Source organism: Apodemus sylvaticus, chromosome 17 (assembly GCF_947179515.1).
Source record: "Apodemus sylvaticus chromosome 17, mApoSyl1.1, whole genome shotgun sequence".
NCBI lineage: Eukaryota > Metazoa > Chordata > Mammalia > Rodentia > Muridae > Apodemus > Apodemus sylvaticus.
Window position 1 is genome coordinate 2,454,661 of NC_067488.1, and position 20,380 is coordinate 2,475,040.

The 20,380-nt window shown below is 42.2% G+C and overlaps 1 protein-coding gene across 1 annotated transcript; it reads right to left on the reverse strand.

Annotated features, from left to right (window-relative positions):
• Positions 1-5,496: 5,496 nt before the first annotated feature.
• On the reverse strand, positions 5,497-20,339 carry Rida (reactive intermediate imine deaminase A homolog). Its single transcript, XM_052161081.1, has 6 exons — positions 20,138-20,339; positions 10,016-10,121; positions 8,932-8,986; positions 8,080-8,148; positions 7,063-7,118; positions 5,497-6,005 (listed from the first exon to the last, which is right to left on the reverse strand). Exons 1-6 carry the CDS (start codon positions 20,200-20,202, stop codon positions 5,949-5,951), a joined length of 408 nt encoding a protein of 135 aa, XP_052017041.1. The 5' UTR covers positions 20,203-20,339; the 3' UTR covers positions 5,497-5,948.
• Between the last annotated feature and the right edge of the window lie 41 nt (positions 20,340-20,380).

A 20,380-nucleotide genomic window follows, 5' to 3' on the forward strand; every position in this document is an offset into this window, starting at 1 on the left:
GGTTTAATTAGTAATTATTTTATGGATTTGTTTTAAGTTTCCTGAATATCAGAGGTGGTAATCATTTGAGGTGAGGGGGTGTAAACATAGCTTTCTACCTAGGAACTCTCTAGACACATGTGGATTATTTAGTCAATAATTGTAGAGAAAACTTTATTAAAACATTTTTCCTTAGTAACAAATGAACATGTTCATTGTAGAAAGTTAAAGTATAAACTTTAGAAGAGAAATGTTACTCATGATATAATCAATTAAAAATCATTGCTTTTAACATGTATGTATATGAGGGAATATTTTCCTTTTGTTTTCAAAACTTGTTATAAGAAGCTAGTCAAAACACAATTCTTATTGGAATCTCGAGTCTTCTGACTGAGCACAGCTCTTCTGGAGTCTCTTCACTAGAGTCCGCTGGAGAGAACGGTTAAACAAGGCTGTAAGAACACTTGCAACAGCAGTAGCTATCAATTAGTGTTAGAGAGGAGGCAACTGTGCCTAAGGGAATCTGTACTTGGCTGACAGAGAGGGATGACTTAGGGCGCTTGAACAGTGACCAGAAATGGAATATCTGAAGTTATTATTTCTGTTCCCTCCTTGTGGTACTAGGAGTTGAGCCCAGGGCCTTATACTTGCAAGGCAAGTGCTCTACCATGAGCTATATCTTCAGCCTGGAATTCTTTTTAAAAAATAATTAAGAAGACTGAAGGGTTGCTCTTGCCTATCAGATGGCGTTAGTTAGGAGGCTGTCTCTTTAGGATCTGGCTCATCCTGGTGTTTCTCCACAGGGCACGCTATGAATACCTGTGCGTGGCAACCGTTCCTCACAACCGTGTAACCATAGCAGCTCCTTATGAGTAACTGGCTGCAGGAGAATTATGGCCAAAAGCTTTTATACAATTATTTTGTACCATTGGCTCAACATTTATAACTTTGATTAAACAAATATGTGTTATTACAACTAATAAAGTATTTGAAAACTTACTCTGGTGTATTTGTTTGAACTGTGGTACACAGTCACAAATTTCTTTTGATCTATTATTCCCTTCAGAAGAAGAGCAGATTCTATTTACTCTGAGGTAAAAAATATGGCAATCGGCTGGGCATGGAGGTGCTGCCTTTAATACCAGCATATGGAAGGTTGGGGTAGGTGAGTCTCTCTGTGTTGGAGCCAGTCTGGTCTACAAAGTGAGTTCCAGGCCAACCAGGGCTACACCGCAAAACCCTGTTTCAAAAATAAAATAAAAAAGAATATGATAATAGTAAAGAAACATGGGTGACTTGTTTTCAGGTATCGTTAGTATGTTTGTCTTTTATTTATTTGTTTAAGACAGGGTCTCATGTAGCGTAGGTTGGTGTTCCGGGCCTTACTTATGTAGCCACTGATCCTCGAACTTCTATTTCCTGCCTCCACTCCTGAGAGTGCTCATTCTGGGCATGTGCCTGGTTTACTGTAACCACGTGTGAGAGGCCGACACTGCCATTCTTTTTTACATTTAACAGAATGCAGTGCTTATCTGTCTGTCTGGAGGGAAGATATGAAGTCCTGACTCAGCTATGCCCGTCACCAACAGCTCAGTTCCCAAGGGTGCCACGTCTCATTGTATTTCCAGTTCTTTCATCCAGGGTTGGGTTTGGAAGTCATGACTTGAATGTAGGGAGTTGAGAGGGTGCCTCCGTGGCCTTCACATCCATGGAAGGCAAGAAGGCAGTGTGGCTCAATTGGAGTCTGATCCCAAGTCACTTATTTTAGGCATATCTACACACAGCACAATTTGGTGAAAGCTACTGGTGATCGTTAACCCTGGTGATCGTTAACTCAATCCACACGCACAACAAAGCATATGTAAATTTCCTTGAGGAGCAAAGTCAGCAGAGTATAGATCAGACATGGCTTCATCAAAATTCTCTGTAGGGCTGGAGAGACGGCTCAGTGGTTAAGAGCACTGACTGCTCTTCCCGAGGTCCTGAGTTCAATTCCCAGCAACCACATGGTGGCTCACAGCCATCTGTAATGAGATCTGATGCCCTCTGAATATGTGTATGAAGACAGTGACAGTGTACTCACATACATAAAATAAAAAAACCTCTTTGTAAAATCCATAAAGATACTGTTTTAGTCAGTATTCTCTATCTGTGAGGAGACACTGTGACCAAGGCGGCTCTTACAAAGGAAACCATTTAATCGGGGCTGGCTTACAGGTTCTGAGGTCTAGTGCGTCATCATGGTGGCAGGCAGACATGGGGCTGCAGGAGGAACTGAGGGTTCTAATCCAGACATGCAAGAAGTAGGAAGAGCACTGGGCCTGTTGAGGCTTTTGAAACCTCAAAGCTCACTCCTTTCTCCAACAAGGCCACACGTCCTAATCCCTCCCAAGTAATGCCACTCCCTCACGGCTGAGCACTCAAATATATGAGCCTATGGGGCCATCTAATTCCAACCATCACTTTCCATTCCCGGCCCCTGTATCAAAGGCCCCATAGATTCAGGTTCAGAAGGACAGCAAAGCCTTCCTTGGAAGACCATGTCTGAGCAGTTGTTAGATCTCAAGTCCAGGACAAACTACGGAGCTACCTATTTACACATCAAAGTGGACCTCGCTGTGAGGTCCTCCCTGCAGTCCTCAGTTCCCATCCATTCCCGGGATCCTGCTCTGCCCTAAGCTGCCCCAGCCCAGAGGCTGGGCTGCCCTTCCCCAGGGGCCTGTCCCGATGCAGTGCAGCCATTCTGGTTACGGGGCTCCCTTTCCATGTACTCTTTCCTCTTCTGGTCTCCTCTCTACCTGCTCCCCTCACACGGGGCGAGAGCCTCCACCATACCTAGGAGCGGTCATGCTCTCCCTTTTCTTTACTCATTCATCTGGTACTGGTGTGTCTATTTAAATAAGCACCTCAGCAGTTTATCCTGCATTTGAGACCTAACAACAGTGTGTGCAAAAAATGTCCGACATAGCTGTCAGCCATACTGAAGGCCTGCTACTGAGGTTAGGCAAACCCGCCTCCTGATGCACTGACACCATAAACCCTGCCTCCTTGCTTATATGTACGCAATAACCTCACCTCTTCGTTTAGCGATCGCAGCAATACCAGCTCTTTGTTCAATTGTATTGTGTGTGTGTAGGTATGTACGTGTGTAATAAACACACTCAACTTCCAGAGTGCTAGGCTTTTTCCAGTCCAAACCAGTCAATCCCAGCTTTCTGTGTGTCCTGTGTGTCCCCTACCTGTTCTTTACTCCCTTGATGCCCCAGCGCCTTGCTGGACAGAGCATAAAAGAGACTCAGAGCTCTTAGGAAGCTCTTGAGTCTTCACAAGCCCATGGTTATATGAGCAGTAAGATTGGGAGGCAGGGGAGTCGCTCTCTGCCCAGCTAAGCTGCCTGCAGGTGTGGACAGAGCCCCAGAGGTTAGCTTTGTATGGTTCACTGCACACAGCAGGGTAGGATCTTTGGTTATTCATACTCCTAGAAGTCACTCCAATACACTCACAGAGGTCACCCCACACACTCACAGAGGTCACCTCACACACTCACAGAGGTCACCTCACACACTCACAGAGGTCACCCTACACACTCACAGAGGTCACCTCACACACTCACAGAGGTCACCTCACACACTCACAGAGGTCACCCCACACACTCACAGAGGTCACCCCCACACACTCGCAGAGGTCATCCCACACACTCATAGAGGTCACCCCACACAGAGGTCACCCCACACACTCACAGAGGTCACCCCACATACTCACAGAGTGTGACCCCCCACACTCACAGGTTCACTGAGGGAGACCAGGGTGGGATTGATCAGTTCTTTGGCGTGTTGTTGGTGTCCTATCTGGGGTAAACAGACATCTGTCCATTATCTTCTGCAAAAAATCACCCAATAAATACCACAGTAGCACTGAGGTAAAACACTACTTTTGAAAACACTGGTTTGTACAAGCAGTCAGTCACCTAAAATCTACACAAAATAATAGTCTACTGTAGTTTTAAAACTTTAAAAGTTTTTAAAATGTAGTTTTACAAATTGACTACAGTTTTAAAATCTATACCTGTATATGGAAGCAAGCTGTAGTAGAATGTATATGGTGACTGTTCTTTTATGTAAATTGGCAACACAAAGCAGATAATGGAGTGTGTCAAAGGCCATTTGCGGTCTCATGGAAAGCACTTGGCATACTCACTCTCGGGGAGGTAAGTGGACAGGAATGTGACCCAGAAAGTTCCTTTCTAATTTATGTTATTCTATGCTAGGGTTTACTCTACCATGAGAAATTATTCATGCCGTTGTCAAAAAACGTTGAAGGGCTTAAGGCTCAGCACACCAGTAGCCTGGTTATCCCAGTGGTTAAGGCAAGAGGACTGCTTGAGCCTGGGAGGAAGCCCAGGTTAGACAACACAGCAAGGTCTCTGTCTCAGTTAGGGTTTCACGGCTGTGGACAGACACCAGGCCCAAGGGAACTCCTATAAGGACAACATTTAAATGGGGCTGGCTTACAGGTTCGGAGGTTCAGTCTTTTATCATCCTGGCGGGAAGCATGGCAGTGCCCAGGCAGGCTGGCGTGGTGCTGGAGGAGCTGAGAGTTCTGAAGGCAAACAGGAGAAGACTGCCTTCCAGGCAGATAGGAGGGTCTTAAAACCCACACCCACACTGAAACATTTCCTCCAATAAGGCCAAACTTCCTAATAGTGCCACCCCTTGGGCCAAGAATATTCAAACCACCACAGCATCCATATCTCAAAATCTAACCAACCAAAGACCTTAAAGTGGAGACAGAGAGATGGTATAGCAGATAAAAATGCTGACAGGTTTTCCAGAGGGCTTGGGTTCAATTCCTAGCAGCTACATAGTGGCTCTAACCTTCTATCTCCAGTCAAGGATGATCTGATGCTCTCTTATGGCCTTAGCAGGTACTGCACACATGTGTACAGACATGTAGGAAAATTACTCAAGCCGGGCGGTGGTGGCGAGTAACTTTAATCCCAGTACTTGGGAAGCAGAGGCAGGCAGATTTCTGAGTTAGAGGCCAGCCTGGTCTACAGAGTGAGTTCCAGAACAGCCAGGGCTAAATAGAGAAACCCTATCTCGAAAAACAAACAAACAAACAAAAAAGTACACATACACAAAAAATAAGGTTTTCCAGCATAAACATATGATAATATGCAATCTAATTACAACTGAAAAAACTTGAAAGCCAGAAATAAACTTGAAATAGTTGGACATTTTTCTTAAGATTTTATTTATGTATATAAGTGATCTATCTGCATGTATACATACATGCCAGAAGAGGGCATAAAACCCCATTACAGATGGTTGTGAGTCACGATATGGTTCCTGGGAATTGAACTCAGGACCTCTGGAAGAGCAGTCAGTGCTCTTAACCTCTGAGCCATCTCTCCAGCCCCAAACTTCAGAATTTCTACTCACTCATTACTAGGTAGTAGTTTTAATGTATAATTAAACTGTTAAAAAAAAAGTAAGAGAACAAACTTAAAAACCAAGAGAAAGTTACACATCTATTTTTTATTTCCATTAAAGCAATATTATCTGTGTAAGATTTTGGTCCACTTTTTTTCTCCTGGTACTATTCAAGTTTGAGTATTTTAATTTAATTTCTTATATCTAACATGAGAACTAAGTATTTCACATGAGCAAATTAATATGATTTAAGTAGGTGTGCCCTTTGCTACTTGTCATAAACAACAGCCCATCTTTCCTTCTGCTCCCACCTCAGTGTCTGTGTGCCTCTTCTCTCACACCCAGCAACGTAAGTGAAATTAGAGCATCAGTCACTGTAGTGAATAATCTCCAATTAACGTCAAATCTCCACATATGAGGTCATTTCCACGATAACTTCAACCACTCTGGTCATGTTTGCCAGCGTCATTTGTAAAAATTTAAGTGTGAAAGACATTCTAAAAACTCTGGAGTCAGCATCAGCACGGCTACTTATAGTCATGCTGTGGTGAAAGGCCCCTGGACAGCGATCGCTTCGATTTCAATTCGGCTTCCCTGTAAGGAAAACAAAGTCACTCTCTCTGTTTTATCCTTTAGTGCACATCAAGGTTCAATAATGCATGCAACTAATGGGAACAAGTATTTTTACCATGAATCTCTTCACAGAAAGCAAGGATGAGAGAGAATTAATTCATTACGTCAGGCTACCATTCATACATTAGCTCACTTGATTCTCACAGCAGTCCTGGTCGTAAAACAAGGCACTGACCTCACAAAGGCTGGAAAAGTGGTCCCACATCACAAAGACAAGCAGTGGATAATCAAACCCATGTCCTCTGGTTCCAAGTGTAAGTTCGTTCTAATATACTCAATACCTTCAGTTTGACAATGACCCTTCCCAGAACAACAAACTAAAGCAAGAGCAAATGACACTCCTAGGTGGTACAGTTACACCCTGCAGGTGTACAGTGTGGGCAGAAGGCATAGGAAAAGAGGCCCCAGTGAGGGAACACCAGAACCAGGATTCTTTCCAGTGAATGGTCTAGATTCTTCACGATATGAGCGCCAGGTGAATTTGTTTTTATTAAGATAAGTGGTGATACCATCCAAATTCTCTGGCCAATACTCTAAACACAGTAGGAACTAGCAAGAGCGTTAGTTTCACACCTTGCTGGTATGTAGAGCTTCCTTCAGTGAGGACAAAGGCTATCTAGAAGTCTCCATGTAATTCTATACTGTACTCCATTTTTACAAGTCCTTACTGAAAGGCAGACTCTGGCATGAAGTCAGACTTCAGGGGGACACACAGTGGGACCCAGCAATCCACACTCCTCCAAGGAACTAAAACCCCAGAACAAATTCCCTTCCCTCAGTAACATCATAACACGAGTGCTCTTAAGGATTTTCTTATAATGTAAGTCCTCAGATTGTGTCCGACAGATCCTGTCATACCCAAGTGCTGCTTTGTATGATTTCTTAGCTTTTTCCAGATCAGGTATTGACTTCTAGACTCTCTATTTCTGAGAAACAGGAACTATATTAATTTTAAGTTTCCATTCAAAGCAACAGGTCTCACATACCGTGTGTGCACCGCATCATACCAGGTACTTACTTTGGGTAAAGCAGCGACTTGGTAAGCAGCCCTGGCAGGAAGGCTACCCTGGAAATCTGAATGTAGAACAGTATTAGGTTAATCTCCAGACATGGGCTCTTACTCAGCAAGAGAAGCAAGAATCTGGGAAATGCCTCAAGGCCTGGTCCGTTCCCACATACAAACGACAGAAAAGCCTGCGTTTAGGTTGTCTGACAAGATATTCTGCCACACGATTATATGACCTTTAGTAGTTTTCTAAGTATTTTATAAACAATGAAACACACAATCTGGCACCTTTGTCTTATAATGCCGAGCATGGGTTTGGTCTTTAAAATGATTCCTATGAACCAGTTGTCAAAACTGGGAATGGCTCCGTATCCTCAGCAAGGACTTTCCTGTGAACTTTACCCTTCTTTGGTCATTTTTTTTCTGCAGAGAATAACATCGAAGTGTTTTCCATATTACACCTTCATTTCATCCCACCAGGAGACAGGGACTCACTTTCCCTTCTTCAGCAATGGCAGCAACTGGAGCGTTAGCTCAGCGCTTATCCCTGCCAGCATCTGTTCTAAGTGCTGTACAGGACAGTTAATGTAATCATTCCAACATCCCCCTAAGGTGGCAGAATCTGTCCTCACTTTACACTAAAAACTAGTATGGAAATGTTGAGTAAGTTCCCTGTGATTCTGAGAGAGCCACAAGAGGGCAGGTACCATATCATAGCAATAGTACTAAGTATGTGTGTCTAAAAAGATTTAGGGGAGGCTAAAAAAGCCAAAGAAACAAATAATAAAGTTAAGTTTTAGAAAAATAAATATGTAGGACTCATGCATATTATAGTTTTAAAAACTGTGATAGAAATAGAGATATTTTTCATGAGGGCACACTACGACTATGTTTCCAACCAGATAATGGATTGTATTGGGACAAAATATCATTTTAACATCTCTGTCATGTTTACTTGACAATGCTACATTTATATCAGCAGATTTATTTCCCTTTAAAATTAAGTGGGAATAAAGTTAAATCACTTACATGTTTTGTAGATCTCATTGACAGTGCCAAAGTCATTTATGTCAGCCAGTAAAACAGTTGTTTTCACCACTAGAAGACAGTTATATATACATAAATTTTTTCTTCATTAGTTTTAGCTATTTCATCAAACTCAAAACAGGACTTAGAAAAACAGTGTATATCTGGGCAGTGGTACATGTCTTTAATTTCAGCACTCAGGAGGCAGAAGCAGGTAGATCTCTATGAGTTAGAGGTCAGCCTGGTCTATAGAGTGAGTTCTAGGACATCTAAGGCTACTCAGAGAAACCCTGTCTCAAAACAAACAAACAAACAAACAAACCAAAACAAACAAAGCAAAACAAAAAACAAAATCCTAGAGTATGATTTTTATGAATATCTTGATGAAACCAAGACTAAAGAAAGGAAATGGTGTTGTTTTTAGATCATTAAAAATACAACCCTTAGGGCTGGAGACGGCTTAGTGGTTAAGAGCACCTGGCTGCTCTTTTATAGGTTCTGAATTCAATTCCCAGCAACCACATGGTGACTCACAAACATCTATAATGAGATTTGGTGCCCTCTTCTGGTGTGCAGGAATATGTGCAGGCAGGATACTGTATACATAATAAAAGCAAACAACCCCACAACCTTTAGCAAAAAAGACACGGATACCCAGATTACTGGATATTATATGTCCTCCACAAAGACCAAGAACATACCAAAAACACATTAACAGTGTCAGGGCTGTGGCTCAGCGGGGGGAACACCTGTCTGGCATGCACGAGGCCCTGAGTTGGACCCTAAGTTCTGCAAACAACACAAACACTCCACAGAACCCACCAATGTGCAGGGAAGAAAGACCCAGTTGCTCACCGTTAGTGAAATCACAGCCTGCAGCCTTCAGAATCTCACCCAGGTTTTTAAGGGCCTGTGGATCAAGTCAAGAGAGGTCAAAGATGAGGCTGTGTGATCACCTTACCTGATGTTTTCACACAAATCAGTTATGGACCGGCTTTCCGTTAAAGGACTAAATTTCTCTCGGTTTTAGTGAAAGGTTTTTGGTTTTTAGGAATGCTGGGACGGATGTGGCACTGTACTTGGATGTGGCGCTGTAGGAACACTGGGATGGATATGGTGTTGTACTCGGGAGGTTAAGGCGAGAGGACGGGGAGCCCAAGGTCACCTACGACTGAACAGTGAGTTCAAAGCCGCCGCGTAGGCTACATGAGACCCTGTCTCAAAATTTAAAACCCCTAACACCAATCAAAATAAAGCCTCAAATAATCAAATCATCAGTAATGAATTACATATATACATACTTTGGGCAGAGGAGGGAGGTCAATGGCCCTGAAAATAAACTTTGCAATCCATCCGGACACATCAGCTTTTGATTTTGATAACAGAGGTGATAAGGAGGTGGTTTTCTCTGTTGTTTATTATATGTAAGTACACTGTAGCTATTTTCAGACACACCAGCAGAGGACATCAAATCTCATTACTGATGGCTGTGAGCCATCCATGTGGTTGCTGGGATTTGAACTCAGGACCTTTGGAAGAGCAGTCAGTGCTCTTAACCGCTGAGCCATCTCTCCAGCTCCGGTTTTCTCTGTTGTTAAGCCATCTTAAAGGGGCTGCAGTGAGGACCCCTGGTTGAGTACCCGTTGTTCTTGCTGAGGACATTTGAATTCCCAGCACCCGTGTGGTGGTTTATGACCACTTGTAACCCCAGTTCCAGGGAATCCAACAGGCACACATGTGCTAAACATACATGCATGCAGGTAAAAATATTTGTACACATTAAATAAATACATCTAAAAAGATTTTTTTTTTAAAGTCTTAAATCGAGTAGTGAGTAGCTGAAAACACATTGATCAATACTCAGGGTCATAGACTGTCTACACTGTTCAATATTACAATGCAGTGGAAGCAGGAACCTCTCATGTGGAGGATGACTTACTTGTTTAGCTTCTTCTACTATTCCTCCTGGCACAAGCTGTCCACTGGAAGGATCCATGCCCACCTGTCCAGAGATGTAAATGGTTCTGTCCACTAGCACAGCCTGGCTGCAATAAACAAAAGCCAATACATACATCTATATCTATATCTATATATATGATAACACACACATATAACATGAAAGTCAATGCTCAAATAGCAATCTAATAAGATACAAAAAGTAAAAGTTGTAAAATAAAAAAAAAACCCTGATAAATCTGACATTTAATAAATTAAAATTTTGTTTACTGGCAAGACATCGTTAGTAATTCCTCTTTCAATCAACTTAGAATTATTTTTATGCCTACCATTTTATTTGTATAATTTTCCATGATAATCTTCAATTTTAACATGTTTTTCTATATATTTCTTCAATTTTATCAGAAATATTTTCTATGTAAATCTTCAACTTTATCAGAAAATGTTTATAATTCCACTTTTAATCAACCTAGTAGCCAGGCAGTGGTGATGCACACCTTTAATCCTAGCATTTGGGAGGCAGAAGCAGGCGGATTTCTGAGTTTGAGGCCAGTCCGGTCTACAGAGTGAATTCCAGGACAGCCAGGACTATACAGAGAAACCCTGTCTCGAAAAACCAAACCAAACCAAACCAAAAGAAAACAAAACAAAAAACAAACAAACAAAAAAAACCCAACCCCCCCCCAAAAAATCAACTTAGTAATACTTTTATGCCTACCATTATTATGTCTGTATAAAATTTCCCACGATAATCTTCAATTTTAACATGTTTTTCTACATTTCTCTACAATTTTATGAGAAATATTTTCCATGTAAATCTTCAATTTTATCATAAAATGTTTTTACTTCCTTTTTCAATAAAAGAACATGCTTTTCAAAAAAAGAAAATTGCCAAATTTAATGTTTTTCTATAATCTCTTCTATTTTATCAGAAATATTTTCCATGTAAATCTTCAATTTTATCATAAAATGTTTTTTACTTCCTTTTTCAATACAAAGAGCATGCTTTTCAAAAAAAAAAAAAAGTTTCCTTGGCCATGGTGTCTCTTCACAGCAATAAAACCCTAAAACACCCAGTATTATTCCATCCCTTAGGCAAATATGTAAATGAGAATTAAAACACCCCAAAGCTTCACATGAATGTTTGGAAACTACATTCCAACAAACAAAATGAACCTCGGCTAGGGCTAGGTCCAACAGACGACTCCACCTAGACTGTCAATTCCATCGAAGACAAAATAGGAGTAGAGAGGAAGGTGCCTGGGGCCAGGGTGAGGACTGAACGCCAATAAAACTGAGGACTGTCTGAGAGCCAGAGATGTAAATGGTGGCAAAAACCTTTAATCCCAGCTCTTGGGAGACAGAGGCAGGTGATCTCAGTGAGTTCAAGGCTAGCCTGGTCTACATAGCAAGTTACAGGATAGCCAAAGCTACATAGAGAAAAACCCTGTCTTCAAACAAAACAAAAACACCCAAAAGATTGTGTTTGTATAAACATGACTCTATACATTGATGAAAACTCATAGAACTTTACTCTTAAAATGAGTGATTTTAATAAGTCAGTTACATTTCTTTTCTTTCTTTCTTTCTTTCTTTCTTTCTTTCTTTCTTTCTTTCTTTCTTTCTTTCTTTCTTTCTTTCTTTCTTTCTTTCTTTTTTGGTTTTTTTGGATTTGTTTTTTTCGAGACAGGGTTTCTCTGTGTAGCCCTGGCTGTCCTGGAACTCACTCTGTAGACCAGGCTGGCCTCAAACTCAGAAACCTGCCTGCCTCTGCCTCCCAAGTGCTCAGCATCACTTACATTTCAATGAAACAAAAACTGATAGGAGCTCTTACAAAAAGCTGCTCAGTGGAAGAATCAGCTTCGTCTCTGCTTGTGGCATACCTATAGGTTCAGTTCTGAGAGCACATCATTCTACACAGTGCTTACTGTGAACTTCCATTTCTCATTAATTCTTTTAATAGAGACAGAAAGCTGCATTCCACCTCTCTGCCTCTCTCCAGTAGATCCCAAGGGACTTTTTTTTTTTTTTTTTGAGACTGGGTTTCTCTAGATCTGGCTGTCCTGGAATTCACAGAGATTCTCCTGTCTCTGCCTCATTAGTGGTGGGGATTAAAGGCATGAGCTACCACCACCTGGCTCAAAATAGTATTTTTGGGGGGTTGGGGTGTACTTTTGAGACAAGGCTTCATCATGTAGTCCTGGCTGGCCTGAAACTTGTTGTGTAGTTTAGGCTAGCTTAAATTTACAGTGAGCCTCTTGCTTCTGCTTCCTGAGTGCTAGATTTTACAACTATGTGCCACCACAACACCTAGAAAAATAAGACAGTTGTAAAAGAAGTTTCTATATTCCTTTCCCTTTTTAAAGACAGTATCTCAGGCAGTGCAGTCCTCATTCTGTAGCTACAGATGGTTCTGAACCTCGGCTCCCCTGCCTCTGCTTCCTGAGTGTTAGCACTGCAATCACACACCACCACCTGGGGCTTTACCGAACTTTCTTTTTGTTTTCTTGAGACAGGGTCTCACTGTGTAGCCCTGGCTGTCCAGGAGCTCATCCTGTACACCAGCCTGCCCTTGAACTTCCAGAGCCGTCCTGCCTCAGCCTCCTGAGTGCTGGGACTAACGGTGTACACCAGTATGATTGGTTTAAGGAATGTTGTGGCAAGTCCTACTCTGATTCTACCTCCAGAATAGACTGTAAACGTTTGAGGGTAGGGTTAGCACATTTCTGTAGCTGTGTAGGGCCTAGGTGATTCTCTGCATGGCTCTAAGTTGAAGTTTGGGGAGAAATGAGGAGGGAGACTTGTCTTGCTCTTTGTTCTCAGTCCTCTCAGAGTGTGTGATCACGGGGTAAAAGGATCACTCCGAGATTGCACAGACATTAGGAGCAACTGTCTGGCTTAACATTCATCACCTGTCCCGAGCCTGCATGGCACGGAAAGTTTAAGACTGACTAAGACATCCTTGAAGTTTCATAGAGAAACCAATCAATATCTTATCTTATTTTCACCCCGAGGTGTATGTCTTCTCTATGACCTGGTTGATGGTTTCTGTAACCTCTTCGAATGTGCCCTAAGTTTTAAAAGTCTGTTGTTATCTCAAAAGCAATTAAGCAGTTCTGTTATGAAAGGGGCTTGAAGGCAATTCGAAAACAATGGTAACCTTTGCATGCATGTTCTGCAGAACAAATGCTCTTTGTCTTGCATACTATTTGAATCTGGGGTCTTCCTTCAGCGATTTTTGGACCCTTACATTTGGTGTATTGGCCGAGAATGCTGGGGTCCCCTTGACTCCAATCAGTGAGTTAGGGCTGTGTTTGTGTTGTCTTAGTCACGTTCTGAGTAGCTTTTTGTCTTGCCCAGTGTGGGGTGATTTATTTTCTTTTGTTTGCAAAACCTGGAGGCCAAAGGAGGTAGGGCAGATGGGCCTGTAACTCCCTCCTGGGTGGGGTGGGGCTCAGAGGACTCTCCCTAGTTCCCTTCAGTTGGAGACAGCTCCACTCTGACCCAGGTCTTGGTGGAAGCTAACAGGTCTTCCTAGCCTGTGGAGCCTGCTCTAGGGATAGGATGCTATCTCTGAACTCCTTTTAGTTGGAGTCAGAAAACACCAGCCCGACACAGGCTTTGGTGGAGACTGGCAGGACCTTTCTGATTGGCAGAGCCCATTTTTTTGGGATAGGCTGCTATGACCTTCTTTTTGGTTTCTTTTCTGAACCCCTGTAGGCTTGTTTAAATGTTTGTTTGTGTTTTAATTGTTCCTTTTTCTTGAGAACTACCATGGGGGCAGACTACCAGCTGCACTCGACTGGGTCCAATCACACTTCAGGACTGGCGGGGAATTTGAGTCTAATTGTTTGGGTGGGGAGATACTGACTTTTTTATTTTCAGGAAAGAAGAATGGTCAGCTTTCCGTGCGGGATGGCCTAAAGGGGGCACTCTCTACCTCTCTACTATCCACTGGGCTAAAGGTGTCGTGTATGGAAACCCTGGACCCTCTGTCTGCCAGCATCTCACAGAGAGCCCTCTTCCTTGGATGAAACCTTTCCTACTTCCCACACTGGTGATTTTGCAGGTTTAGGAGATGGAGCCAGCAAAGAATCAGTCAGCAGTCCAATTCCCCTGGCTCCAGAGGAGCCCTCCTTCCAGGCCCCTTGTCATCCTAACCTGGTGCATGCCCAACCCTTACACAGGACGTGCTGGAGGCTGGTGCTGACCTCTCCGAAAGCACAGAGTTCTCGGGCTTTAAACAGATAACTATTGAGCTTGTTAATGTGTGAGCTTTCCTCAGTTGAACAGAACTATTGGCTAACTATTAACTATTAACACCCCCCACCTGCACTAGGCCCATTACAAAATATCCTCCATTCTCACAACATCTGAAAGTTTAAGCTCGAATGCATTATCAGTAATAAAAAACTTTATGATAGTAAAAAGAAATCCATTTATTTTTAGAATATCAAAAGTAGTTACTGGAGCTGAGACTAATTGCATTTAAAAATTTAAACTCACAAGGATTTAAACAGGTTTAGTTACAAAAAAACAATTGACTACTTGATACTTCCTGGGCCTAAGAATACTACTCCTACTCCTTATAGGTGCCAGAAATTATTTTGTAATGTTTTCTTTTTAATTATTTTGGGGCTGGAGAGTTGGTTCAGTTGTTAGCACTTCCTGCTCTTGCAGAGGACTAAGGTTCAATCCTAGTGATCAACACGGGTGGCTCACAATTACATGTATGTGACTCACAATTACACATATGTGGCTCACAATTACACGTAAGTCCAGGCCTAGGGGGTCTGGTACCCCCTTCTTACCTCTTCAGATATAGAGTATACATATATGCATGCAAGTAAAACCTTCATGTACATAAAATAATAAATACACCTTACAAATAGGCTTTATTTTTATTTACGTGTGTTTAAGTATGTGTGTTTTCATGAGTTACATTTCATGAGTTTTCATGTGTTACATTTTGTGTGTGGGTGCCCTGAGGCCATAAGAAGGCCTCAGAGTTCCCAGGCGTGGAGTTACAGATGGCTGTGAACCACCTAATGTGGGTTCAGGGAACCACACTTGGGTCCCATGCAAGGGCAGAAGTATTCTGAACAGCTGAGTCATTTCTTCAGCTTGTGTGTGTGTGTGTGTGTGTGCTCTTGCTCTCTATAGTGGACATGTGGAGGTCAAAGGACAAATTGCAGGAGTCAGGTCTCTCCTTCTACCATGAAGGTACCAAACTCAGGACATTGGGTTTTGGGACACTGATGCTTTTACCTGCAGAACCATTATACCCATGCAGGCTCCAGAACTTTAAAAGCCTTTTTATTCTACTTCCTGTCCAGAAATACACTGGGGATGATGGTGCAAACCTAAAACCCCAGTACTCAGGAGGCTCTTGGGTGTGGTGCCAGCCTGGGATGTGTAGTGAATTCTGGGCTGTCTGGGACCACAGTGAGATTGCCTGAAAAAACAAATAAATAAACAAAAACCACACAGAGAAAACACCCAAGTGAAAGCAAACCAAGCCCCAAATCAGGGGTGGTAAAACCTTCAGAAACATTCTAGTTAAGTTTCAAGTCATGATCTGTGCCACATTACGGCAGTGCTAATAAAACAAAAGGCCACTCAATAGCACTGGGGTTGCAATCCCTCCGGGTCTGTCCTCAGTACCCTAAAATGTGCTGAGTTGTGCTGAGCTGATCAGTAGGAACACTCGGTCATTCCAAGGCTGAGGACTGAAAGGCCCAGCACATTAGAATTCTCTCCAGAGAAGCTAGAATTGCAAAAAGTGTACTCATCATAAAACTTATACACTAAAGACTTTAATTTTGGGAAATAGTTCCCAAAGCACATGTACCTATGGAGGCCAGAAGGTGCCTTCAGTCACTCTCAGCCTTATATATGATATTGAGGCAGGGTCTCTCACATGAACCCAGAACATGTCGATTTGACTAGTCTATCTAGTCAGCTTGCTTTGGGGAGTTTCTGCCTCTCATATACTGTTATCACAGGAGGGCCACCACATACTGTTCATGCAGGTGCTTGGTAGGGATGAGACTCTGGTCTCCACGCAGGGACGCTCTCAACAGGACGAGGGACTGATTGTACAAGGGGCTGTTAACAGTGTTAACTAACGGCTCTGAGATGTGCGCACACATTAACAAGCTCAATAGTTATCTGCTGGAAGACACACTTTGGTTACCAGGCTTTGGGACACTGCCTCTTTTGCTATAAATGTCTAGTGTTCTGAAGTAAAGAAATTATTCTCCTGCAACTATCACTGATAGCCAGAAAAAGCAGGATTAGGCCAAGGAACAACAACAACAAAAAGTTACTACTTTTTTTGGTTTGTTTTTTAAGATACAGTTTTTCTGTGTAACAGCCCTTGCTGTCCCAGAACTCACTCTGTAGACCTGGCTGGCTTCAATTCACAGATATCGCCTGCCTCTGCGTCCTGAGTGCCTGAGTGCTGGGATTAAAAGCACGCCTGCCATGTTGCTTGGCACTAAGAATTTTTTTTTTTTTTTTTTTTTTTTTTTTTTTTTTTTTTGGTTTTTTGGAATTGATTTTTTTCCCCGAGACAGGGTTTCTCTGTATAGCCCTGGCTGTCCTGGAACTCACTCAGTAGACCTGGCTGGCCTCGAACTCAGAAATCCATCTGCCTCTGCCTCCCAGAGTGCTGGGATTACAGGTGTGTGCCACCACTGCCTGGCCTGGCACTAAATTTTAATTACATAATATCTCCTGTTTTCACTCTGCCTCAAATTTCTATCAGAATTTCTATCAAATTTCTATCAGGATTATACAGAGAAACCCTGTCTCGAAAAAACAAAAAACAAAAAAACAAAAACAAAAAGGTTTCAGGGATAACATTTGAAATGTAAATAAAGAAAATATCCAGTAAAAATCATTAAAAAAAAAAGGGGATTTGTTGGACTGATCCCTTCCTTATTTAAGGTTAAGAACTAGTGTTACTATTTATGTTCATTTAGAAGATAAAGGGGCAAACTAGGAGACAAAGTCTCTTCGTAAGGTCACACCATTAAAAAGAAGCCAACTGAGAATTTAAATCCAAAGTCCAACTCTCCTCTCCTGACAACGTCCAACTCTTTTTTTTTGAGGGGGGGGGTTCGAGACAGGGTTTCTCTGTAGCCCTGGTTGTTCTGGAACTCACTCTGGAGATCAGGCTGTCCTCGAACTCAGAAATCCACCTGCCTCTGCCTCCCAAGTGCTGGGATTAAAGGCGTGCACCACTACTGCCTGGCAATGTGCAACTCTTAATGCCAATTTTGAATGTTTTTTTTTTTCCTCAGAAAGTCACCCACAGACAGGAATCATATCTTCATTCTTTAGTTTTCTTTCAATTCTTCTAAGCTGGGGTAAACAAATGAAATGATTCAGACTGAGCCTTGGAGTCCATTACACTTTCAAACTGTATTAAACTACTTAGTGGAGTGACCTTGGCAAATTATTCAATTTAGTATATGTCAGCTCTCACATCTGAAGGGTGGAGTTGTAGCAGGGCAGGGCAGTGCCCACCCAGGGCCTCATACGTGTTCAGCATGGTCTTCTACTGAGCTATATCCATCCTCTGCCAGAAAGACATTGACATTATTTTGATTATTTATGTGGACGCGTATATGTACACCACCTGTGTACCTACCATGGCGGCCAGAGGAGCCTCTGGAGTTAACAGATGGTGGTGAACGGACTGACGTGGGTGCTGGGAACCAAACTTGGCTCCCTGAAGAACAGAAAATGCTCTTAACTGAGTTATCTCTCCAGCCCCAGCCAAGAACACTTGAAGGAAGAGGGCAGACTCAAGGTTCTGAGCCAACTGCAATATGTACATAGAATTTTGGAACTTACTAATACTTTATATTTGAGCTTTAAAAAAATAGTTACTTGCCGGGCGGTGGTAGCGCACGCCTGTAATCCCAACACTCTGGGAGGCAGAGGCAGGCGGATTTCTGAGTTTGAGGCCAGCCTGGTCTACAGAGTGAGTTCCAGGACATCCAGGGCTACACAGAGAAACCCTGTCTCGGAAAAAACAAACAAACAAACAAACAAAAATCCAAAAAACAAAACAAAACAAAAAACAAAAAAAATTAGTTACTTTCTATTGTATTGTTTTCAATTTAGAGTATTTCAATAACATTTTCTTTTAAAATTCATTTGAGTGAAAGTAAGTCATTTCAAATAAAATGTTATAAAACACCAGGTATACAGTTTGGGAGAAAAAAAAGTTCAATTGAAAAATTATCTCCCCCAAATTTCTACATTCTGTATTCTTTTACCTCTGTGTCCTCACTTAAGCTATTTCCTCTAGTAAGGATGTCAGTCTGTAAATAATTAACTTTAATGCGTCAAACTTCATGACACGATCAAAAATGGAAAAACAAAAAAAACCCCAACATTTAAAGTTTAACCAGAATACCTTTTACAGAGAGCTTCTCCAAAACTTGTTTTCTTTTTCTGCTCCAAATGAGAATCAGTTTTCCTCCTTTTCATTTGTTTTTTTTTTGTCCCATTAAGTTCCCTTTCCAATCCTATTATAATAATTACTGCTTTGCCACATGGGACTGTTATTTCTCTTGATATTAAGGGAACTAGAGTTTGAGTTCAAGCCAAGATGCCCCTTGCAGACTATATTTCCTTGAAAAGGCTGACCTTGAGCTTGTCCTTTTGTGAACTGGAGAGACAACCTGAAGGTAGCTGTCACAGTGCCACGTGCGAAGGCCTGTGTATAACTATGTTGGATTACTTCTTACACATTTTTTGCATCAGTTAAATACTTGGCATGCACCTCACATCTTCTATACTACTAATGCTGCAGGTGAAGAAAATCTTCAATCTTGATTGACAGCAAAGAGAAACTATGTCAGAAATTACCTTTTCAAAAGGAATTGGCTCTAGATACATTTTAGTGAAGACTTAGAAATTAGAGGGGAGAAAGTTATATAAGATACAATCCAGTGATTTTTGAAGCTGAGGTATTTTGAGAAATAAGGTTTTAAGTTAGGTGTGTTGATCCTCATGCCAGGACTAAGAATGCGCTAACAGGAGAACGGCAGGTTCTAGGTTAGTCTGAGCTACAAAGCGAGCCCCTGTTCTTCACAGCATCCACAGAAGGAAGGGGAATAAAGTACCATTCCTATTTAAAAGCACATTTATCTCTGGTAAGTGAGATAAATGCCAAATGGTATTTTTGTTTTCTTTTCTCTCTCTCTCTTTCCCTCTCTCCCCCCTCTCTCTCTTTTTTGTCCAGTACATGTATGATTAGCTGTCGTATATAGGGTAATCTCAGAAGATCACCCTTGGTGTCACTTGCATTTGATATTAGTGGTAAATAGGCATGGATAAACTATTCATAAACATTATAGCATTCCTACACGTTGTAGAAACAAGGGACTTGGATAGACACACAGGCATTTGCCGAGTATTGTTGTCCAAGTGAGACAAACATAGCTTGTAAATTAAGAAGGGGTTAGACTGAACTTCATGCTAGTAAAAGAAGCCTGTCACAGAGGACCAAACAGTATTATACTTTTTATAGCAAAAGTCTTTAACGGACCCTATAGTGATGGAGAGTAAATAGATGGTTGGTTGTAAGGAGCTGGGAGAAGAGGTCTTGTGGAATAATTGCATAAACCTTATTTCAGGATGGCTACACAACTTTTGGGCAGAGTAAAAGCCACAGAATTGAACCCACTAATGGAATGTGAATTCTGTGGGTCATTTATTCAATTTTAATAAAGTTGTTACGAAAACCAAAACTAGAAGCCACTAAGACGAAAGGCAAGGGTAGGTGAGATGATACCACTTCTAACCAGAGAAAGCTTCTAGCAAGCTCGCCCTCGGGCCGGGGCAGCTCCAGAAGAGGGCAAGATCCCCGGAGTGCAAGCTTCTGGTCACACTAGGGGTCCTCCACTCCCTGAGGGATTTGGACACGCTGTACTCTTTCTGAACTCAGTTTCTTAGAGCGTTCTAAGGGGGTGGTTCTGAGACTCTCTTTCGCTCAGACCTGCAGAGGCAGGACTGCGCTCCAAACACGCTACCCGGTACCCACCTGGTCCTTGAGCACTACGGGAAGAAACATTATAAACGTTACCTGTAGGCACCAATGGCTGCCGGGGCTTTTGTGGTGCTGATCACCTTTCTGATTATGGACGACATGCTAATCCTTCTCTCCAGAAGACCCTCCAGAAGAAGAAACGATGGTAACTACACCCACTCTTTATGCAACTGATCAGACAGCCCTCGGTAAAAGGGGTTTGGTTTAGAGACGGCCCGGGGCGAATTCGCAGGACCCGATGGGAATTGTAGTTCACACGCGACTCCGGGACACGTGGAG

Excerpts from the sequence above, each read along its gene's own strand:
- Rida (XM_052161081.1), bottom strand. The coding sequence starts at position 20,202 with ATGTCGTCCATAATCAGAAAGGTGATCAGCACCACAAAAGCCCCGGCA. Across the intron at positions 8,987-10,015 it reads TAGTAGAAGAAGCTAAACAA|GCCCTTAAAAACCTGGGTGA; the intron begins GTAAGTCATCCT and ends CTTGATCCACAG. Across the intron at positions 7,119-8,079 it reads CAATGAGATCTACAAAACAT|ATTTCCAGGGTAGCCTTCCT; the intron begins GTAAGTGATTTA and ends TTCTACATTCAG.